The sequence below is a fragment of the Abramis brama genome (genome assembly GCF_963993115.1).
Source record: "Abramis brama genome assembly, chromosome: 24".
In the NCBI taxonomy this organism is placed as follows: Eukaryota; Metazoa; Chordata; class Actinopteri; order Cypriniformes; family Leuciscidae; genus Abramis; species Abramis brama.
Window position 1 is genome coordinate 17372772 of NC_139986.1, and position 24329 is coordinate 17397100.

Genomic DNA, 24329 nt, shown 5'->3' on the forward strand with positions numbered 1-24329 from the left:
AAATGGGTTTAGAGTGAGTGACCAGGGGAAAAAATGGTGCGCAAAAGTGAATGTTAGACAAAAATGAGAATTAAAGTCTCAAGCATCTATCTATAAAGATAATTTAAATAAAAACTGAAACATCTGATAACTGATGGCATCCATTTTGCTTCTTTCAAGTAAAATTTTACTTAGTAAAAAAAAAAAAGCATATTTAGAGTGATATGAGTGATGGCAGCATCTGCACCTCATTGCTCAACATCAAAGGAATGACAAGCTTTAAACACAGCAACATTCAAACAAACATGTTTCTTGCAGGTCTATACATAAATACATTCCCAAATTGGGCTGAGGAAGAGTTCATATCAATATTACAAAAACGAATGCAGTGAAATCACACACACGAGATTACACTGATGGAAACTGTGAGGCTGTTACTAATGAATTGAAGGACAAATTTCAGTTTTTTCAAATAAACAGCACTACTTCTGAGTATAAAAACGAGTTGGACATGCAACAGCAATATAATATAGTAAAGGATCTGCTGACCCCTGCTGACCACCCAACAAATTTGCTCACAAAAACTAGTTGCATTCCGAGAGGAAACATGGAAATGAGCATGTATATTAATAAGACCATGGTTTTGAAAAGCTTTTTATATAGCATCATAAAATCATGTTTTACTGTCTCTTCAATGTTGAAATTTTCTTTAAGCTATTTACACACAAAAAAACAACTAGCTTTGTTTTTGAGCTTTGCCAAACAACTACACGTGTAAGACTTTTTGAAAGAAAATCTACAATTTTATCTTTAAAAAAATTCTGCCGCTGAATATTTCAAAGGAATCAGCCACATCATGTCAATCCGCTCGTCGCATCAATCGACAGTGTCCTGTGGTAAATCAGCACTGCAGGTTCCTGACACAGGTTGTGGATGCTATACGCTTGTCCTGTAACACAAAAATAAAATAAAATTGAGGAAATCAAGAACACATGTACAAGTAATTAATATTTAGTAATAAGTTTTCACTCACCAGAGGGTATCATAAACACTTCTCCACAATTGTAGACTGACTTTACACCATCAATATCAACACGCACACAACTTGAGATGATGCTGAATACCTTATTTAAGAGAAACACAGTAAGGTTAATATAATGTAAATGTAAACATAAATTACTTGCAGATAATTATTGATCAAACTGGGCAGCTTGGGATGATGATAAAAGTCAAATGGGCAGAAAGGGGTTTTAAACATGTCATGTAACCTTCTCATGAACTTATTTTTACAATTTAGATCTCAGACGGCTACAATACACTATTCCGGTTATGCAAATAACGGAGATAATAATAAAAAAACACTTTCTACTCACAGTAACCATATCACGATCCACCTGTGAGGGTTTCTTCATGAACGACCCCAGCAGAATCTTTCCGTGTGAGAAAGAGTGGCTCTGGAGGTCAACCGCGTGACCTATTGCTCGGCCTCCATGGGAGTGCCAGTGGAAGTCATCAGGACTAATAACTCGTCCGTCTAGAAAGGAAAAAAAAAACTGCATATGAACGAGCTATATAAAACATTTTTTTCATTGAAAACAAGCAAACGCATATGTAATTATATTCGATACAAACAACTGCCGACAGTATGATTGTGTCTTCGTCGCACATCCTGGGCTTTTATGTTTTATGTGATAAGCATTAAATGTGCTTCGCACCAAACCTCACAGCGAGCGAGGACCAATTATCTGTGTGGTGCACTGCATGACGCATTTGTATCCTACTGGGAATTTTCTAGTTTAATGCGCTGTGGAGGAAGTCAAACATATCAAGCAGCTGGACAGCCACAGCATCATAAACAGTAATGACAAGGAAAAGAGAAGAAAAAAGGTCACATGTAAACTCAAATGCTTACTACATAGCAACACCCTTTTTATTGACAATTTATAATGGTTTTACTGTGATAACACCTACAGTAGTAATTCGATTCGGGAAGAATACTTTGGTTATAGTTTCTAAATGTGTTTTAGAAACACTTAAAACCATAGTTACATTGGACGAGCAATGGTAGTAAGCCACCATCAATAAACTGATCTATGGTTAAGGTATTCGACCATGAAATCAAAATTGACCATTCTTTTTTTGTTATAGAACACTGCAGTATTCATTATAAATGATAAAATGAATGTGCCCTCGTAATCTTCATTCAAAATAATTTTCCCTCCCACTTGTAGCAACATCTCTTCTCTTCACATGAGATCACAGCAATAGCAAACCAGAACCATCCAATAATCCAATCAATTTTAGATGGACAAAATCAAATTCCACCCTACATTTTGTCTAGTTAAAAATAAACTAGATGCCTTGGCTATTATGTGAGTATAGGAGACCATAAGTCTGAGTGGACATCCATGACATGCGGAGTCCCTCAAGGCTCAATTCTTGCACCACTCCTGTTCAACCTGTATACAGTATGCTCCCAATGAGCCAAATAATGAGAAAGAACCAAATTGCTTACCACAGCTATGCAGACGACACACAGATCTACTTAGCCCTTTCGCCTAACGATTACAGCCCCATTGACTCCCTGTGCCAATGCATTGACGAAGTCAACAGTTGGATGTGTCAAAACTTTCTTCAATTAAACAAAGACAAAACTGAAGTCATTGCGTTTGGAAACAAAGATGAAGTTCTCAATGTGAACGCATACCTTCACTCTAGGGGTCTAACAACTAAAAATCAAGTCAGGAATCTTGGTGTGACACTAGAGTCAGACCTTAGTTTCAGTAGTCATGTCAAAGCAATAACTAAATCAGCATACTATCATCTGAAAAATATTGCAAGAATTAGATGCTTTGTTTCCAGACAAGACTTAGAGAAACTTGTGCATGCTTTCATCACCAGCAGGGTGGATTACTGTAATGGACTCCTCACTGGCCTTCCCAAAAAGACCATAAGACAGTTGCAGCTCATACAGAATGCTGCCGCCAGGATTCTGAGCAGAACCAGAAAATATGAACATATCACACCAGTTCTCAGGTCTTTACACTGGCTCCCAGTTACATTTAGAATTGATTTTAAAATAGTATTACTGGTATATAAATCATTCAATGGCATAGAACCTCAATACATTGCAGATATGCTCACTGAATATAAACCCAACAGATCACTCAGATCATTAGGATCATATCAGCTAGAAATACCAAGGGTTCACTCTAAGCATGGCGAGTCCGCCTTTAGCTATTATGCCAGCCGCAGCTGGAACCAGCTTCCAGAAGAGATCAGATGTGCTCCTACAGTAGTCACTTTCAAATCCAGACTCAAAACACTTCTGTTTAGCTATGCATTTACTGAATGAGCACTGTGCCGCTGTTCGTCCGACTGTTTGTACTGTACTGTATTTTATTTTTCTAAACTGTTTTAATTATTCTTATTTCTTTTTATTATTTTAATTTCTTCTATGTAAAGCACTTTGAATTGCCATTGTGTATGAAATGTGCTATATAAATAAACTTGCCTTGCCTTGCCTAGTTTGAGAAGCCAATTCACTTGGATATATATGTCACAATAGGGGAGAAAAGACTATTGCATCTTCCGTTTAATGCTGACTTTAAAGTATGGAAGACATGTTGTAAATATTCATAAAGCAAGTAAACAGAAGTCTGGAGTCCAATGAATTGTGGACCAAGCTATCACTTTTCATTATCTGTTCTGTTTTAATGCTTCCTGTACAAAAAAAACCCTGCTGACCATTAGATATTCAAATAGAAGATTTAAATCATTAATAATCTAGATGAAAAGAAAACAATATGTTAAGAGGGAGGAAAAAAAATATTTCCATAGAAGCACATTCCCAACTCAGTGAAGAGGTCCACTCATGGGTATAAGTCCCATAAACAAGCTGTAATTGAAGTTAGTTTCCAGCATTTTGTACTTCAGCACTTGGAAGTAAAAATCTGTATGGATTTCAAAAGGCTTCTAATGTTTAGACAATCAAAAATAACTGTTAAACAAAAAGCAAGTATGTTAATTAATGATTGTAGTTATGTAATCAGCCAACTCAGCCAACCACAAAGTTTCCAGGTTCAGGCCCAAATAAGGGGGAGCTCCTGTCCTGTCACTATCGTGCCCATGAATATGTCATTCAACACAAGGCTGTTCAGGCAATGTGTCCCTGTAACATGGCTACACCTGATATGTAAAATAGTCTTGCGTGTTGATTTATTTGTGAGTGTAATGTCATTACTTTTCGAGGCTGGGGGCCACAAGTGAGAGAACCACACATGTAGGTTGTCCCAGTCCTCATTTTCCAAGACAACTGGCTGCAACGGAGGCCCACAGAGATCACAGTGCGCCAACACCCGTGCAGCCTTTCGCACATGGGGTGTCACCCTAGACGATGGCAAATCTGAAAGAAAAGGAGTTAGTTACAAATCGTGCTGTTAAAGCTCTTAAATTGATAAGTGTAAAACGCATGGTTCTGTGGAACCTTTTAATTATTGTTTGTTTTAGAGGCACAACAGAGTAACATTGGCTCAACCGGTCGTGTGAGTTTGAACGCTTGGGAGTGTTTGGTAAACCTATTTTGCAATTCCATTTAGTGGCACAGAAATGACACACTGCAGATTTAAAATACATCGCACATGAATTCTCACCAATATCATCATCCCCTTCATCATGTTGCTGAAGCTCAAGCATTGATGACGGCCCACTTCTGAAAGCAACGTCACTACACAAAAAAAGCAAAAACACTCAGTCTTGAAGCACAGAATTTTAAACAGTGACTTTGTGCACTGACCTCACAACAGTTATTTTTATCCTAATGGTCTGGTGCAGGGGTTAGACAATACTGTATATACTGCAGATCTGCATCTTTATTATTAACACTCGGGTGCAAATAGCATTTGTTTAGGCCAGACATACATCTGCATTTTATAAATCAACTTACACATCAGATAAAGTGTTGGGTCCACTGGCTACTCGGACACTTGTTCTGTTTCTGGTCCCTGGCGGCTCCACGGTAACACCACTGGTGAAGCCAAAGGAGGAGCGTCTGTTTCCCTGCAGCTGATCATCACTTTGGGCCACGTTCTCACTCGAGTGATCTGACTGGTCCTCAAGAGAGTGAAGAAGGTTTCTGCGTCCCTGTTTTCTGCTTCTTTGTCCACTTTTTACCAAACTTTCAGGTTTTTCAGAAGCAAAAATTGCATTCATTGAGGCCAAAGATCGTTTAATTGACTTTGGTGTGTTGATTATGTTTCTTTTTAAGCGATTTTTAGTTTTTTGCAATTTTATTGAATTTCCCTCCTTATTACATGCACCACGAAGAGGAGTTTTTGATAGTTTGGACTTTTGTGGGGGGGGACTGCAAGGTGGTGGAAGACCATCAGCTGGTTCCTGAGACTGCGGCGCCTCCCACCAATTGGACGGAGCTTTTCTTTGTCTTTTCTGTGGAAAGTTGTCTGATGCAGAACTCTCTGGTCTTCTAAGAGAGGAGGAAGGTGGTTTCTGTGCAGAGCCATTTTCTTTTGAGTAAACCCAGTCAAACACTCTCTTCTCACCTGTTTTATTTATCGGAAGAAAGGGTTAGTTCAAAAACTTCAATCATACAAAGTAAAAGCTGTTTGGGAAAGAGTTTACCTGGTAGGACGTTGTGCAGTCTGTGAGGACTACAGAATTCTGGACTAATCTCATTCGGACAAGCTCCCACTTCCTCTCCTGACACATGAGCTGGTGATGCCACTTGAGGTTGAGTGGCTGCAGATTTTGTTTTCCTTCGACCACCTGTCTTCTTAGCGGTCTTCTGCTCAGCTCCAGTATCATGTCCATCGCTACCTGCAATCAACTTTTTCACATCGTTCAACACATTGAGAGTTTTTGGTTTCTTCTGATTACCCTGGGCAGGCCTGAGAGACTGTGTTTCTTCAGAATCAACAGCAGCTCCTTGCTTCGTTGACATTTTTGTACTGGTTTTCAGCCCTTGTGCCGTACCCAACACCTGCGTTGGCTGAAGCTCTGTGCTACTTTCATTTGGGCTGGAGAGCCACCATGCTCCTGGAGGTTTCCTTTTCCTCTTGGCAAACAGAGGACTGTCTGACGAAATGTCAGATGCAGTTGTTGGTGGATCCTTTGGTTTTTGTTCCCGCTTTTGCGTTACTTTTTTCTTCTGTTTTTTGGGTGGATCCACAGCATCTTCCTTGGTGGAAGATTGTTTATTCACAGCTACAATGTAAAAACAAAACAGAAAAGATTGTAAGTTTTCCGCAACACAGGACTGGTGGTTGTCAGGGATGCATAATCTGTGAGTCTGGAGTATTAGATGCCCGTCTAACCAAAATGACATAATTCTGCTTCATAATTATCGATGCACAGCATAATTAAGCAAAAGCCAGAGGAACTGACCTGTTCTTTGTTCCTCCTCTTGCTCATTGAGGGCAGGTGGAGGTTCATGCTCTTGCTCATCACAGGAAGGATCTATCTGTTCCAACTCTATTTGTTGTTTAGAAGTTCGTTTCTTTGCCTTAGAGACAGTTTCCACCTTTTTGCTGTTCTTTCTATTTTTATTGGATTTCACAGAGTTTGTGGAGTGAAGAGCTGCTGCAGCAGTGACTTTATTAGATTCCTTCTTCGCATTTGACCCTGACCTCTCCTGCTTAGATGATTTTGAGGATTTCTTTGTGGTTCTAGACACAGGAACTGGAACTTCTTGGTTGCCACCTGCATCCGTTTCATCTTTGTCAGAAAGTTCAGCTGGCTCAGGTGCTTTGCTGTTTGCCCGTTTCTTTCCTGTAACTATCACACAAAGCAATATTTCAAATATAACGACGTGTAAACTTTTTTCAATTTATCACATAATCTTCCATTTCCATCAATATTTTATAAATAATATAAATACTTCTCCATCAATGTTTTATGAATGTAAATATAAATGTAGTGATAAAGTATATGCACTAATACAGTATCCCCAAAATGTATTTGTGCACTTATGAATGTAATCTTTATGTAAAGTTTTCATAATGTAGATTACACGGGTTTGTGTTTATAGGTGAAAGTACAACAATTCTGATGAAATGTAAAAAATTAAATGTCTCAAATGACAACAATCATTGTGAATTGTGATTACAACTTTAAGCAAAATGATCATTATTATCATCTTAACCATTATGAAGCATGAAGAAAATGTGACTTCATTTGACTAAAACTAGACTAAAATGCCCAGACGTTTAGTCGACTAAAACTCGACAACAAAAACAGGTCAAGGTTTAATAAATATTGTAAAAACTAAAAAGTAAATTTGACACAGGACTAAGACTAAATTAAAAAATAGCTAACAAAATTAACACTACACTGCATGTGCACTGGCTGCACTGATCAAGTAGCCTATACTGCCTTTTTATACATCATAAGATTATAATATCATAAGATATTATAAAGATTTGGTAAAAGTGTGATTTACCTGCTTGTACTTCTTTGTGTTCCTGTACAGTTTGCGAAGAGGTCTGATCACAAACTCTGTCCTCATGTGCTTCGGTTACAGGGTCTGCTCCATCCTCTGCACCATCATGAGTCATAGAGTCTTTACCACTCTTTTTTGAAGCTTTTCCATGTTTTCCTTTCGTTTTTTGTTTACCAGACTCGCTTTGTGCTTTGTTTCTTTTAGCATCCGTCCCATGCTGATTTTTCGCCTCCGCTTCACTCTGCGGGAGCTGATCTTTAGAGTGCGTCTCTGTAAGAACATTCTCCTTTGCAGTGTCTGCTGGGACAGGTCTTTTGTTCCTGCTGACCTCTGCCTTGCGAGGGATGATGAAAAGAACAGGGGCCTCATCGTCCAGGATCATGAAGTCCTCCTCTAAATCTACAGGTGGAGGAGCTGGAACTGCTGCACGTTTCCTGGAACTTATCAATGGAATAAGAAATGTGTTACAAGAAAGTAACAACGGTGCATGTGGTTTATGTTCAGAACGTCACATTTAAACTCACCATGGGGATTTAGGCATCATGGCTTTTTTAAGCTTCTGCTGGAAAGACAATCCTTTGCCTGGATCCTCCATCACTTGATTTCTGCATTGCTCTGCCACCCGAAGTTTTTGTTCACTCTTCCGAACCAAAACAGGTGAAAGCTGACCAGGAACTTTATCCCTTAATAATAAAAAAAGTCAAAATCTGCAGGAACAATTCAGTTTTAACATTACAAAATTTAAGTTAACTTACATTGTTATGTCTTCCCTCTTTTCTGGAGGTGTAGACTGGGTGGCTTGCATTGACGTTTTAGTGTTTTTTGCAAGCTTCATACTAACAAATACAATTTAAGGTTATATTTCTTATTATAACAATAAAAGATGCAGATGTACAATACTGTTGTTATACATTAATAACTGACCTTAAAAAGGAACCCGCACTTGATTTAGCAGTTTTTCTAAACTCAAGCCTTTCTGGTGGTGATGCCAGAGACCCGCTATCCCTTTCAGAGCAGAAAAAATAACAGAACAGTTAGGTAATGAAAAAAAACAATACAAAACAAACAATACCAGCTATCAGACTCTTTTATTCTTACCCATAGAGGGATTCCTTCGGCGGTTCTGACTGCTGAATGCAGGACACCTTGCTTAAGTCTCCACCAATGGGCTCCTCATCCTCAACTCCAAAGAGAAGAGGATCAGCCACAGTTCTGACTCCATCCCCGGACTCATCCCTCTCTATTGCCAAAGCAATAGGGCTGGACGTCTTTATGGGAGCAATTCCTTTAAATGGACTCTCTTTGTAAGGAATGAAAGAAATATGACAAGAAGGTGGTGAAATATACAAAAACTAGCTCTATTACAGGGATCAAAAGTAAAGATGTTTTCTGATGATATCTTAATTTATACATGTTTTAAATTACCAAAATTATTAATTTATTTATTTCTTTTTTTTCAATCAAAAGTTTAAACATTCTTTAAAGATGATCGGTAATAATAGCAGGAAATTATACTCACGATAATACAACTGATAAGAGATTTTTGTGGATGTAGGGTTACCTTTGTCAATTATTTCATCCTCTTGAATGCCATTTTCTTGGATCAAAGAATCCTTGTGTACCTGACAATCAGAGTCATCTGATTAACAATCAACATCACATTGTGGCAATGAGAACATACTGATTTCTGATGATTCAATCCATGCGTACCTTCTTAGATGATGCCTTCATCTTTTTTGGATCACATGGGCTTTTTTTCTGACCATTTACACCAGTGCTTTTGGGCAATGGAGGAAGCAGAGGCAAACCCAGCTCAGAGTCAGCATCTACCAATAACAACAACATGGAATATGGTTTCACACAATGAATGGCACAATTCAAAATGAGATAGCAATGAGGTGAATGTAAGAATATAATTACCAATGTCATCGAAGAGAGTGTCAATGTCAGGCAAGGTGAAGACATCCTTGAGTTTAGAATGGGCTCTGAAAATCAGCAGCAACACGTAATGAAATGTGCCTCTTACTTGAGCTTGTTAAGATATTAACCTAATCCAATAGTGCTGTTTTGAAAGCGGCGCATTACTTACTTTTCCTGTTTTTGGAAATAATGCAGTTTCTTTTTGGCTTTGACCTGAAATAATTGATTCAAACTTCACAAGTTCATATGAAGGGGAAAAAATACATAAATAAATAACATATAAAACACATTAACATTTATCATAAAATTCACACACCTATATCTATCAATTTATCTACCATTCAAAAGAGTGGGGGTTTTGAAAGAAGCCTCCTATGTTCACCAAGGCTGCATTTATTTGATAAAAAATAAATATTTGTGTGATAATAAATATTTGCCATATTTGAGAAATATTATTACAATTTAAAAATAACTTGTTTTCTATAATATATTGTAAAATAAAACGTAATTTATTCCTTTGATGGCAAAGCTGAATTTTCAGCATCATTACTCCAGTCTCCAGTGTCACACGATCCTTTAGAAATAATTTATGCTGGTTTGGTGTGTAAGAAAAATGTCTTATTGTCAATGTTGAAAACAGTTGTGCTGCTTAATATTTTAGGGGAAACCGTGACATTTCAGGATTCTTCAATGAATAACAAGTTCTCAAGAACAGCATTTATATGAAATAGAAATATTTTGTAGCAGTGTGAACATATTTACTGCCACTTTGGATCAATTTAATGTCTGTGTCCTAGCTGAAAAAAGGTATTCGGTTTTTTAATCTTACTGGCCCTAGATTTTGAACGGTAATATACAGTGTATATATATATATAACAGATATTTTATATCAGTCTGAACTGTCACTTCACGCCTACTTTCGTTTCTTACTAGACATTGGCTCTGTCTCAAAACCTAGTGCACTGCTTACTCAGAGAGAATTTTGAGCACCTATGATGCCCAAAGAGCTGTCTAGGTAGGGAGCTCACTAGGTTTTGAACCGCAGCCACTGACAGACTCTGCTACAAACAACGATGATGATTTAGTTGATTAAGTACACTCGTAACTAACGTTACTGACCTGCGACATCGTGTTGAAGTCCACTCCCGGTTACAGAGACTGTGTGTCCGCCAGTGAAGCTCATAAACACGCAAATAGTCCAATTATTCGTTTTACTATCAACATGCCCATTACTGGTAAGTTAGCTGACCGCCATTCGCCGATTAGCATTACACTCTTCTTTGTTTACACAATTTGAAAGTCTCGATGCTAATGTATTCCTGTTACATTTACGATAGTTTTACGTTCAAAACAACAGAGAAATGAATTAATAAAATGTTAATACCCCACAAAAAGCATTAATATCTTTCAGAGTCCGTCACTGTATTTGGCCCACAACAACAACACAAATTCTCCCGCTCAATTTTCTTCCTGTGCGGGAGGAAGACACACAATGAAATGCTGCCACCTAGTGCCGTGGAGTGTCTCACAGCAACGCCACAGCAGTAGAGGAGGAATCGATACACGATCAAGGGGATGCCTTAAAAATAATGAAAAATAAATTAACAATTAAAATGGTCACTCGGATAAAATAAACCCTCATATATCTCAGACTACATTTTAAAATAATTTTTACATTTCTTAAAATGATTACAAATAAAAGTTATCTTTCTTTTTGCCTCCTTTTAATAAAAAAAACTAACATTTTAATTTATAAAGATATGAGTATACATTTAATATAAGATTTTAATATTTTAAATAAGATTTTCCGAATTTTTATAATATAATATTTTTTTATTCATCAACAATATCAATATTTTTTAAACAGATGTCACATGTAAGGATGAGTTATTAGACAAAACACAAACTGTTTTTACACAAAGCAAAACTCAATTCATTCATTTGATTGACATCTGATATAACAGCATTGTGATGATAGTAACTCTATATTCAATCACCCGACCAGCCTCTTGGAATCTCCTCTAAATCTTTACTATGATTCTCTAGTGAGTTTTATGATTTTATTGCTGTAGAAAAAAGTACATAACAGTGCACAGATCATGGTCACTGTACACCCCCTGCCTTGATAAGACTAATTCATTTTGTGTAACTCAGTTACACACGCTTTGTATTTTATTTTTTATTATTTATCAAAAGTACATATAAACAATGTACACATTTGAACAATTAAAAAAATAAATATCATTAATAAAAAATGATGATTACACAAATATACAATTCAATTATATGAACAGTTCAGATTAAACGAAGATCTTTTTTTGCTTTTCAGCGATTTCCATCGGTGACACGGCCTCGTCTGTATCCATGCCTCTGTAGAGAGGATATTTAATATGCCTCCATATGACCAGCAACACTTTGATGGCAAATAGTGTACAAGCCAACCCCAGTAGAACAGCTGTGGAATACAACACACAATATGGTTGTCATGAAATACACTACAGATTAAGAACATAACAGCAAAACTATTATGATGTCAATGCAGCACTTGTTCTGGCTCACCTATATAAATGCCATTGCGACTTGGATCCGCAGAGTTAAAGTTCTTCGTCATGTTTCCGCTCAAAGCCACAATGACAACAGGGTAGACTGTCAGAATGTATCGCAGGTGCTTCTCAAACACAAAGGTCTCAACAATAAACCTGTAAAAATCATTACGCATTAATCTCAAGATTAACATCTTTCATTTATTTCAAATAAGTTATGAGTTTTATGGTCTTACCAAGCAATAGCTTCACCCAAAAGAATTGAGAGAGAGACTGTTGCTGCATCTGATTGGGTCATTCCAGCGTCATATCTCAGCACAACAGTGAAGTTGATCAAGGTGGCAATAGTTGTCCATGTTGTGTATGTTGCAATGCCATTCTGAACCTGCAAGGTTGAAGATGCAACATTAAAAACTGCATAATGTTTTTAAAATGTAAGTTTGAGAAGCTGTTGAGTAATATTTCAATGTTATCTCACCAATATCCGAATGCACCAGAGGTCTACTTTGTGATATTTGTTTAACCAGGATCCATATTGTTTAAGGGCATGACAGGTGAAGATGATCAGCAAGTAGTTTGTGAAGGCAATCAAGACAAGGAACACAAATCCAGCAATCATCTCCCTTTAAATAAATGCAAGGAAATTGAGTTTTTACAAAAGATGTTCTTACTGTAGAAAAATGGAGCTTTCAAAAAAAAATTTTCCGTTAAATATACATGCAAAGAAATTGTATTTACAAAATGTAAAAATAAGTGCAATTACGAATATATATAAAGTATATATCGTGAATACATATATATAAAAAATTTATACAAATCGACTAATCGCATCTAACATGAAAGTTTTTGTTTACATAATATATATGTGTGTATATATTATTATAATTTTATGTATAAATACACAGACACGCAAACACACACACACCCAGACATATATATAATATAATAATATATACACACACACATATATTATGTAAACATAACAATATATATATATATATACACAGTAGCAGCCAAAAGTGATGTTCAGGAAAATGTACATCTTCACCCTTAATTTATAAATTATAAAATATGTTCAAGATTTTGTACTCGTATTGCGTAGTTGAGATTTGAGTCAATTGTTTTATTAGTGATAACGTAATGAAACAAGCCAAATCGTGTAGACATTATTTTTTGATTATGTAGTAGTCAATGTATGCTTTTCCCTGTGAGCTTTAGGTTTTTCTATGATTCCTTTGCATAGTAAAATAAAACCTTTAGCTGCAGTTTGCCTTTTTTGCTAAATATTGTTTTCAGATAAATACCTTAGTTTAGTGTTTTGTTTTACCTTTATATTTGTAAAAAAAAATCCTCATATTTTGATCGTTTAATCAAACTTGTAGGGGTCATAAAAAACAAATATCCCCTACGGACCGGACATATACAGTATATTTCAAAATTTTCCTTCTTACTCTCTGTCCCACAGAAGAAGCCAGCCTATATTCAGCAGCATGTTTGCAATCCAGGTGATGAAGAATCCATACGGCAACACAGCAGGACTGCAGTACATTGGACCATAAACAGTCCTGTGAGGACAATATTAAATGTCTCATGAACGTCAGCATATTATTACATACCACTTTATTTTTGGATATCATTTGATTCTAGCTCAGAGTTCATACCTCCTGCAGGTAGTGGAGAGGATGTAAACATGCATGAGGGACAGCCAGGTGTAGATGACACCCCAGATTGAGAAGGTCCATCCCGAGGGAGTGATTTCGGTATTGTACTTATTTGATATAGAACCAGTGGTGTTCCGAAAAGGACCTGTGGATGAGTAAAACTACATTGTAGCAATATATTCGACCAAAATGTACTTTTGCACCTATCATTTATTTAGAAACAGTATTCAGATGATCTGCTGTACGTACCTGTTCCCGGTCCAGCAAGTGCGTTGAATACGATGCAAATGATGTACATGACAACAGAAAGGACTATGAGTGCTAAACGGGCAGCGCTGTGATCTCCCATTGTGAGAAGCTGAAGTAAATAAAATGTAATGCGATCTTAAAATATTTAACAGAAGCGCACTCGACTCAGAAGCACTGCTAATAGTATTACTAGCCTATTGACTATAAACAAAAATCCACTAGAGTCGTATATAACCTACAGCTGAAAACACTCCCAGAGTCTGAAACCAAGAGCAAAAGAGTGAAGGAAGTTAACATAACACCCTGAGGACTGACTAACACAAATACTGTAGTACTCCCGTGTGACTGGTTTTATAATTGTGTGGGTTGTGTAACTGTACGAGTACACGTGCAGAGTATGACACAAACATACATGCGCACAATGGCAAGTTTTTTTCATTGCATAAATTTCTGATGGTTATGAAAAAGCCTTACACAACTTAGTGACCTTTACTTCCTTTACGAAAAATATTTTATGAAGTATACTTAAGTAATGTTAAAGTATATGTTTAAGTATACTGTATGTAGTAAGTATACTAATATCAATGTGTACTAGTAGAAAACTTGTAAGTGTACTATTTCAATACTGCTTGGGACTAAATTGGCCCACTTTTAGTACATAAAAGTATACGTTTAAGTGCACTATAAGTGTAAGAGTAGTAAACTTTAAGTACACAACTAGGTTTCTCATTTGTAATGCATCTGTACTACAAGTGAACTTTACTATAATTAGTATTTTTTTTTAGTTTATGAAAGTACACACTGAAGTGTACGCTCAGTAAACTACTAGTATAGTAGTTGTGTAATGTTTGATGATCACATTATTTTACATTTGAGTGAGCAATCTTCTATCACATGTTTCAGCTTCTTCTTCTCCTGTGTTTTGTTCCGGAGATTCTGCACTAGAAGATGAGTCATAGCGCCCCCTACCGTATAACAGTGAAAACATGGATAGCTGGAAAATTCAGTCAATGGTGGGGAAAAGGGAAAAGTAGAATTAGATTGAATTCCTATATACACTACCAGTGGACTAGCCTACACAAAAATTCAGATACGCAGAATTAGAAACATATCTGTTTTATATCAATATTCTAATCAATATTTTCAAACAATGTAAGTTTCATAAGACTGTATATGAAAAACTATGTAAAAAAAAGTATATTTAATTGGCTACTCGATCTAAAGAGTTAACACAACTACAAGTCAAGTATACTTTGAATACTTAATTATACTTTTAAGTATATCTCGAGTACAAGTACTGGCCAAATATACTTGGACTTTTCTCTCAGTATAAGTCAAGTACACTTAAGTTTAATTTTAAGTATATTTCTGAGAAGTAAAGTATATTTTTGAAAAGTATATAAAATGTAGACTGAAAGTATACTTTCTTATGTTTAGTTTAAAAGAAGTAAACTAATAGAACACTTGAATGAACTTCTTTTTCGTAAGGGTTTGCACACTCTGAATAAACAAAAATATTAATAGATGGAAGAAGGGTTTTATATTTCTTTAAGGTTGTTTCTTTAGTTTCTGAAGTAAAAACTAAACTTTTATCAAAGAGTACATGAAGTAAATGTTCTTTAGATAACATCTTGTATGGCTTAGTCATTAACCATGAGTGTTATGTATTTGACAGACAGTAAAGGGAACTGGGAGGGGATGAATGAACACATGCATGGACACATGATGTTGAGTAAATGATGGATAGACAAAAATGGGCAGAACAATTTCTCTAGACAAAATTTGAGGGATATCTATTACGAAATGAAATGTTAAAATATGAGTTGAAGGAGTGATGTTGCCATTTCTATAAATTTTAACAAGACATGTTCACTATCACGCTCCTGTTAGTGTTAGGGTTTTTGAGGTTTGGTTTGAGCTTGAAAAATTGCAGATTACCTTAGAGAACCTTGCAAAACTGGTTTGTGTGCTGGTTTCATTCAAATTAACTTTTAGGTTAGGTAAGTTAGGTAACTAAATTAACAATTAGGTAGATATTAAAAGGCAACCTCGCTGCGTATCAAGTTTCAGTTTTTGAACTTGAAATTTCACAATGAGTTTCAACAACTAAATTGTTTTCCCCAGTCATTTCAATGGCAATTGTGTCTCAATTCACGTATCGTGCTTTATCGTTATTTTAACTATGTTAAAATAATTTTTTTAATTTAAAATATTTCATTTTGTAAAAATGTCAGTGTAACTATCCACGCCCTAACCAGTAACATATGCGGTAATACGAGGTTCAAACCACTTTACGGGGGTGATGAACCATGAACAGAGATACATTAACATAAAGAAGATCGATGTTTTATATTTAAAGTTAAATAATTATAATGTTTAGATATATATTTAAGCACAACACCAGATTATATACCAGGTCTTTCTCTGTTGTTACACTACAACCCTCTTTGGTCTATTCCACAAAAATGGTCTCTTCCAATGTCTCGTGATATCCAGGAAGTAAACTTTCCAGTCAGTAAACCTTGTTGTGAGCAGACGTTCCCGAGTATTTTTTATTATTATTAACCTTCTGTATTCAAAATGCCTTTACTTTGTGGCGGAACATCCGAGGCGAAAGATGCCAATGAAGAGGTGCAGAAAATATGCGATGAGGTTAGTAACTTTACATTGCAGAAAACAGAAATAGTGATGTGATGTGTCATACAGTGACATTCACTGACAACTCCCTTTTTTCCTCAGGTAAAGTCTCATGCCGAGGATAAAGCTGGCCGCAAGTTTGACGCTTTCACCGCCAAATCTTTTAAAACGCAACTTGTTGCGGGGCAAAATTACTTTATTAAGGTAAGAGAAATGAATGAACTTATAGGCTGTATAAGTTCATTCGTAAAACCACACAGGGTTAGGGGGGACCCTGTTAATATACTGATTATATATGTAAAAGCAGATAACACTTACAGTCCTGAACTATAATGGTTTTTGAATGTACTGTTCTAAATGATCTGTTTTTAGGTGCATGTAGGTGAGGAGGACTATATTCATCTGCGTGTCTATAAAACCCTGCCCCATGCTGGAGAAAAGCTGGAGCTGCACAGCATACAGACATCCAAGGCTCATCATGATCCCATTGAATACTTCTGAAGTGAACCTCCAGAAAGATCAAATCATCATGAATATTGTCCAAAATACTCATGAATCCCACTGTTACCAGTTTTACACAGTAAATGTTATACTAACATCTGAAGATGAAACATGTTAACTCGTGTATGACGTGATGATCTAATCAATAATTGATTTCTTGACTAGTGTGTATAACTCATTGTGAATTAAGCAATCCTTTAAATACACGTCTCCATAATATTTTTGACATAATTGTACAATAACAGTTCGTTTTCCCTCCCTTACACTCAAAACATCAATTAACTCACATCTAGTTATCCATGCCTATAGTTTATTCTTCACATTTTGGGCTTTGTACTTAGTGATACTGATGCAGTAAATCGTAGTTTTATACTCGATTGCCTATAATGTATTGTATTTACATAAAATGCATTGATGGAAAGTTGTGAATGTTTTTTTGTTTGTTTGTCTTTGCATAGTGTACTTTTGGCATGTATGGATTTGTTATTCAAGTTATGAGTGCTAGGGAGTACATGAAAAAATCTAAAATATTTTGCTTTAATTTTTTAGAAGATTTTGGATTTAAATAAAAATGATTTTTAAAAATTTGATTAAAATAAACATGTCAGTCTAAATATTTTTTTTTAAAATTAAAAGTAATGTAACGAAATAGAAACAAAAGATTTTGATTTAAAAGATTTTAAATGATGCTAAAAATTTAAATTGATTTAAATTATAAATAAGTTAAATGTAATGTAACTGAATAGAAACTAAATATTTAAATTGAAAAGGTTTTAGATATAAATTAATTTTAAATGTTATAATGTAACAGAACAGACTAAATATTAGATTTAAGAATTTTTTTTAAATTTAATTTAAATAACTAATTTAAAAATAATTTGTCTGAATAGACTAAACATTTATTAAATGTAATGTAACTGAATTGAAACTAAATATTTAGATTTAAATAAGGGATTAAAAGATAATCTGATTTTAGTAACTAATTTAAAAAATATAAAATTAATCTAAATAAATACATAGACTAAACGTAGTAATGTAACTGAATAGAAGCTAAATCTTTTCCAAATAATATTTTGACAAATTTATAATATTCATTTTTCACAGTATAAATAGGGCCTTTATACAAGAACTGGTCTTTTACATTTTTAGGATGGATGTCATCGTGTGGGGGTCCGTGGTTAAACCCCTGCTTTAACCTTTGACACAAGTGGGCATGTCAAGGTCTGAGAACAGATCAAGAAACGTATCCTCCTCTTCAACTGAACATTCATCGCTGTGTTGCAAAGCAAATAACATTTCAGTAATTGGAAAACATTTCATTTTTAATAAAATCTTTTGTACAGTATTTATACAAAAAGGTTTACAGGACTAGGGCAACGGTAGTGTTCCTTCACTGTAGAAACACAAAGCCACAGACAGCACACTGGCGGAGGAGGGTTTGTGAGATGTTTGGGGTCAATGTCCCGGCTCAGCTCCAGGTGTGGTCCTCAGAACACTGTGTGGTTCATGTTGACAACAGAACTATCATTCACTTGATCTTGGGAGGGGTGTAGTGAATTCGGCACCTTTCGTTGAAAGCCTAGGGGGGAAATACCATCAGGGACATGTTTCTGAATGAAAACAGCTCATGTTCAATAGAATCAATAGAAGACACACAAAAACCTCACCTTCAGACTCCGGTCATTGACCACCTCTTCAACATTCAGCTCAGACTGCATGATTTTTAACTGTAGGCAAATTGAGAAGATTTTAGAAGATTTCGATTTCAGCCATTTGTGAACAGACTTCCACACAGTGCTATGTTAGTTTCATTATATAACTATTAATATTTTGAATTAGCATTTATTTTTATAGTTTTAGTTATATTCATTTAAGTTTAATTTTTAGAAATTTTGTTATGTGCGTTTTTCATTTTATTTGTTTTTTAAATACTACTGCTATTTAGGTTCAATTTGTTTTTATTTCAGTTGATTTTAGTTTTATTCTTTTCCACTTAATTTTAGTGCTTCAATTTCAAAATTTTCTAATTTTCGTTTAGTTTAAGTTTTTTATTTTATTTAACAGAAATGTTTTAAATAGTTTTAATTAACGATAATAACCCTTCTTTCAAATTATATAAAAGGGAAATTTAACCCATAGTGCAATATAATAATGTAAACAAAACTTTAAGCAACCTTGGATTTGAGAAGCACTTCTTCAAGTCTTCAGATTCACGTGGTTTCGCTTATTGTCTGTTATATATGTAAGTTGGGCAACGTCTATCGCTTTGGTTATGAGTCATCAGATAAAACTACATAACACTAGAGTTCATGGGTCCCCTGGTGGCAGACAGTGGTATTACCTTAGTTTGTTCTTTCCTGAGTTGCTTGATAATTGACAAGTTGTCACTATCTTTTGCTCTCTTTTCACGTAACTGTCTGACGACAGCAGAGGTCTCTGTAATACATGATTTTATTGCCTTATCTCTGGACAGATGGGCTTCCATGAGCTGAAAGACAGAAAATACAGGGAAAAAGCTTGTAATTAAACATCACATACTCGTGACAGTTCACTAAAATAAGTCATACATCAATCACAGAATTAGGGTATCTCTAATAATCATTTTAGATTATTTAAAAACACTTTGTAAGGTGATACATACAGATTCATAAAGTTCTTTGCAGGTCTGTGTGGCATCCACTTTGCCTGAAAAGGACACAGTGGGCACAGTGGTATTAAGGGCATGGACAATTCTGTCATCTATGGTGCGCATCCCTTTTAATACTTCCTAGAGGACATACGGAGAGATAGAAAAACAGCAGAAAATTTACTGTAAGCAATGCAATCGTTGTTCTGATGCCTTAATAATAATTGTATCCATTTAAGGAATATTAATATTACTGATTATTACTAATTTATCTTAAAGTAAAACCCCTCCGTATTCATCACATATTACCTTTATAATGTATACAATATAACTACACATGGATAGTTAACACCATTTCAAGCAGAGTCCTGCAGTGTGACATGTTATAGTTCATCTAAACCCACTTTTAAACTATGTTAAGTTATTGTATAATTATTATATATGCAGCTTTATAAGCTCATATTAACTGAGGGACACATACCGCAGACATAATTAACTGAACTGAAATAAATCGTACAATTGAAATGAAATAAGAGGTTATTAAAAAATTATTTAAAAAGGGAAAACTTCACCTTCAAATCAAATCCTGATGCAGAAAAAAGTTCACGAGTTCATGATGTCAACTACCCACATTTTACACATAAATATGTACTTAGTAGCTTTAATAAAAATAAAAAAAATTCTGTATATTGTTTTTGTGTATAAATTATAGGTCATTTAATGCATACATTTATATTTATAAAGAAAAGCAGTGTCATGTTTGCTCTGCTGCTTATTGAACCACACGACTGCGTGCATCAGATCAGAGGGTCATACATTTGTACATCTTTTCCTGTAAACATCATAACACCGTGCTCATAAAAATCAATGTGCGCTTAAGAATCCTGCATACTTTTTTATCCTAACCAGTGTCAAGTTCGCTCGTTTTACCTGAAACATTGAAAAGTCCTCACAGTTCAGAACTCCACCGGGCGCCGCCATACTGGACTCTGAAGAGGTCCTGCGCGCCGAGGGTGTCCAAATACTGCCTACATTATACTTACTACTAAAACTGTCGTCTTTGACACTAACTAAATAATGTTACAGATAATTACTGATTATTTTTCATACTAGTGTGAGACATTTTAACAGAGATTATGTGATGTAATTATTTCTCACTATAATCAGGATTAAACGTGAGCGTTTAAAATCCACAGGTGCTTTATGCGAAATATTATGAAGAACTTCAAATATTGTGCATATTATCTTATTTAACTATGCTTTTTACAACCACATGCGTGTTACGAACACATACGTATGTCCTTAACAGGCGCTCCTATGAGCTGTTTAGACTTCTCAGGGTCCTTCAAGTGTTCAGCTCTGCGTGCGCACTTTCCTATGGCTCTTTCAAGTACGAACTCGAACTGACTTTCATTCTGGTAGAGGAACTAAACCTAACGTTGTCATTTAGACAGGCTTTCATGCCTTAAATTTGGTATTTTTCTATCATTATATTTTTCTTCAGAAGTTATGATCTTCAACATGATCCGCGGGCCTCGCGCTGCCTTTGGCTCTTTAATAGGTCAGTATTTTCCATAAGTTTGTTTTGGACGCAGCATGTGATAACGTTAAGCTTTGGCACTGGGCACAGTGACAGTGAGCATTCTTGACACACTTATTAGCACAACACTAAGCACTGAACACATGATTATAAACGATTATGACGTAGTTTAACTTTTCGATACTGGCATGATTGGATTCATGAGGTTATTGCATGGATTTGATCATTTTAATTTATGTTTTATCTAATACGTGAAAACAGCCACACCTCTTGTGAATTTACGATTTTACAGCTGTATCTGATCTCTTTACTATAGTAAATAATTATTAGTAACAGCTGTGATAACTTGGTATTGCTCAGTATGTCATCAAAAAAAGAGGAATTGGAGCTCTATATCTAATCTCTTACAAAAATGTACAACTTACAAATGAAATATACAAAATACAACAATACATTTACAAACTTTTCTCATATATTAGTATGTATTATTAATATATATGTAATTGTTATATATATATATATATATATATATATATATATATATAGATCATATCAATATAATAATATACTAATAATATATTAATATAATTGTTATATATAATATTAATATATATTTATATTTATATATATGTTCAAACTATACTCAAAAATTAGAATATAGTTTCTTTCTATATTTACTTTATTCAAACTATATTAATACTCACCATAGCAATTATAGTTTCTGCCAAAATAATAGTTACAGTAGTATATATGATAATGACACAAAAAGATTGTGAAAGCTTGTTTGAAGAAGATCCCAATAAATAACAGGTTTACTGTAACTGAAATATTTTGTCCGAAACTATAATTGCTATGGTGAGTCTGAATATAGTTTAAATATAGTAAATATAGAAAGAAACTATACTCTCATTTCTGAGTATAGTTTGGACATTTAACATTTACAAAGGTAATGTTTTTATGTATGTTTATTTCTAACAAATTTGAAATGATAAATCAAATGTTCAGATTATCCAATAATTAATCAAATGATTAAAACAGCTGCTCAAATGAGAAATCAAATTCTTAAATGAAATTTCATGTCCTCATTTGGGGAACAAAAAAAAAGAAAGTGTTTTGGACTCATAATCAGAGCAAATGTAACAGGAAATAACATATTAGTTTTGTATAAACATCATCATACAGCCAAAATTGATCACCATGGCAGCCTTAAAGGGACAGTTCAGCTAAAATTGTCTTTATGTGTTCCACTGAGGAAAGAAATGTTGACAGAATTTACATTTTAGGCTGACCTATCCCTTTAATTGTCCCTTTCCCTCATAGGGCAGTGGCAGAGAGGCGTGATGAACACAGGGAGCAGAAGACTGTGCATCAAGCCTCAAGAAGGGGCATCTACACCCCAACAGACCACAGAACCGGGTCAGTTCTCTAAATATCCATTCACTTCTACCTGCCTGCATTAGAAGGTGTGGCATAGGACATGACACAGCACTCAAAATGACACAGCACTTTGATGTGCTTAATGAAATACGTCATTCCAGCACGTTTTGTCCCAGCAAAGCAAAACAAAACAAAAAGCATGTAGGCACACAACCACGTAATTACCTTGTAGAGCAAGAGAAGTTCCTGTTCTGGCTGTTCTACAAGGATCGGATTATACTAGAGGGAATTTGATCTTTTTCCCAACAGACCAACTTGTCCTCACTAACACCTTGTTTCTCATCTCTCGGTGTTGCCTTTAGCTCAACGGCTTGGGTTTAAAGTGCCAGGCTACCGCCCGACAGACTGGGATAAGAAGATGCTGATTTGGTCCGGGCGATTCAAAACCGTAGAGCAGATTCCAGAGTTTGTGTCGTAAGTGGGCTATTCCTCGAAACCCCCAGTTTCAGGCAATGAAACGTGTAGTTGGTTAATGAGGTCATATGCCAGCTTATTGGTGGAACACAAGAGCTGTCTGCTGTAAGGTTTAAATGAGATTTACTCCCAGTGTAATGACAGGTAATGAGTGTAATTCATGGTATCTGGAGGGAGATCAGAGTGGACTCTGTTTGTGATGGTTAGATGCAAAACAGAACAGGCACGTCCTTTGTGACCTTCCATACATACAGTTGCTTTTCACTAGGGATTGGTGAATATAATGATTTATTGATTAATATTTCGTTTTATCCTGATTCTTAAAATCCCAAGATCAGTATTTTTAGTGTATGATTATTTTTAGTAGCTTTGTGAATGTATATGTAAAGGCTTGTTCACACCAAGAACGATAACTAATACCGTAACTATATTAGCATCCACACACCAATGGACTATTATAAGTGTGCGCTGCAGTGATGTCATCTGGCGCTTTAAATGATTGGCTGTCAAGGTTTTATCGTTAATGTACCCCATTGACTTCCATAGTATGAAAAAAAAATACTATCAAAACATACAACAAAATCAGTGAAGCCCAATTAAAAAAGAAATGACTCTTGAACTTGTTCTTTTTAGTGAATCAAAAACATACTTTTTTTAATGATTCATTAAAAAATAAATAAGGTTTTTTGGGGTATTAACAATTGAATCCAATGAGAAAATCTGTAAATATGTCCTGCTCTAATCTTTCAATGTATTCCTTGTAAAATCACAGCATTATACAGTAGGACTTCACTTGTTTAAACATATCTTTGTGTGTGTACTATTTTATGCTAATGCCTATACTAATTAAAAAACGGTGCTGTTTTCAGTTTTGAGATGATTGATGCGTCCAGGAACAGAGTGCGCGTGAAGGCCTGCTATGTCATGATGGCACTGACCCTTCTGGCGTGCCTCGGTATGGTGATCTCTGGCAAACAGGTAATAAAACAGTGTCTAAATGAAATGGTGTCTTTTATGGCTGTCAGATTCTTTAATAAATGTCTTCTATGACAGGCGATTGGTCGGCATGACAATCTGACCGCTCGTAACATGGAGAAGAAGGCTCGATTGAGAGAGGAAGCACAGAAGGAGGCCGCTGCACTTGCAGAGAAAGCCCAGTGATGTGCGTTCAATCGAACGCCCCAAAAGCCCATCATTCACCATCCAGTTTTTCCAAATATCACATGCCACAACCCATGGGATCTCTAGTGGAGGTGGTACAGATGTTCCTCCACGACTTCTATAGTGTATAAAATAAAGATGTGAGATGTTCTCTGTGTGATTTTTGTATATATTCAGAAAAAATAAAATACTGGTCCAATGATGTTTA

At 35.4% G+C, this 24329-nt stretch overlaps 5 protein-coding genes across 8 annotated transcripts; 2 read left to right on the top strand and 3 right to left on the bottom strand.

Moving 5' to 3' along the window:
* Positions 1 to 230: 230 nt before the first annotated feature.
* On the bottom strand, positions 231 to 10828 carry LOC311075403 (uncharacterized protein). 4 transcript variants are annotated; one of them, XM_084102795.1, is made up of 18 exons: positions 10472 to 10828; positions 9522 to 9565; positions 9353 to 9417; positions 9143 to 9258; positions 8994 to 9054; positions 8531 to 8732; positions 8357 to 8437; positions 8188 to 8268; positions 7957 to 8115; positions 7433 to 7872; positions 6379 to 6768; positions 5617 to 6198; positions 4925 to 5537; positions 4647 to 4705; positions 4223 to 4384; positions 1353 to 1513; positions 1013 to 1103; positions 231 to 928 (listed from the first exon to the last, which is right to left on the bottom strand). In XM_084102795.1, exons 1-18 carry the CDS (start codon positions 10478 to 10480, stop codon positions 834 to 836), a joined length of 3411 nt encoding a protein of 1136 aa, XP_083958921.1. In that variant the 5' UTR covers positions 10481 to 10828; the 3' UTR covers positions 231 to 833. The 4 variants fall into 4 exon arrangements, with proteins under 4 accessions (XP_083958921.1, XP_083958920.1, XP_083958923.1 ...); XM_084102794.1 differs by having other exon boundaries at positions 4632 to 4705; XM_084102797.1 differs by having other exon boundaries at positions 4632 to 4705; positions 9522 to 9584; positions 10472 to 10826.
* A 336-nt stretch (positions 10829 to 11164) lies between these two features.
* LOC311075530 (uncharacterized protein) lies at positions 11165 to 14148 on the bottom strand. The gene is made up of 7 exons (XM_084103023.1): positions 13806 to 14148; positions 13557 to 13701; positions 13347 to 13460; positions 12374 to 12518; positions 12132 to 12280; positions 11912 to 12051; positions 11165 to 11807 (listed from the first exon to the last, which is right to left on the bottom strand). Exons 1-7 carry the CDS (start codon positions 13903 to 13905, stop codon positions 11653 to 11655), a joined length of 948 nt encoding a protein of 315 aa, XP_083959149.1. The 5' UTR covers positions 13906 to 14148; the 3' UTR covers positions 11165 to 11652.
* A 2128-nt stretch (positions 14149 to 16276) lies between these two features.
* LOC311074991 (cystatin-B-like) lies at positions 16277 to 17368 on the top strand. Its single transcript, XM_084102042.1, has 3 exons — positions 16277 to 16457; positions 16545 to 16646; positions 16815 to 17368. Exons 1-3 carry the CDS (start codon positions 16386 to 16388, stop codon positions 16941 to 16943), a joined length of 303 nt encoding a protein of 100 aa, XP_083958168.1. The 5' UTR covers positions 16277 to 16385; the 3' UTR covers positions 16944 to 17368.
* An 877-nt stretch (positions 17369 to 18245) lies between these two features.
* On the bottom strand, positions 18246 to 20951 carry mix23 (mitochondrial matrix import factor 23). The gene is made up of 5 exons (XM_084103273.1): positions 20500 to 20951; positions 19585 to 19710; positions 19285 to 19431; positions 18611 to 18670; positions 18246 to 18522 (listed from the first exon to the last, which is right to left on the bottom strand). Exons 1-5 carry the CDS (start codon positions 20548 to 20550, stop codon positions 18472 to 18474), a joined length of 435 nt encoding a protein of 144 aa, XP_083959399.1. The 5' UTR covers positions 20551 to 20951; the 3' UTR covers positions 18246 to 18471.
* Positions 20881 to 24325, top strand: fam162a (family with sequence similarity 162 member A). The gene is made up of 5 exons (XM_084103272.1): positions 20881 to 21130; positions 22430 to 22525; positions 22849 to 22960; positions 23830 to 23938; positions 24014 to 24325. Exons 1-5 carry the CDS (start codon positions 21079 to 21081, stop codon positions 24119 to 24121), a joined length of 477 nt encoding a protein of 158 aa, XP_083959398.1. The 5' UTR covers positions 20881 to 21078; the 3' UTR covers positions 24122 to 24325.
* Positions 24326 to 24329: the final 4 nt, after the last annotated feature.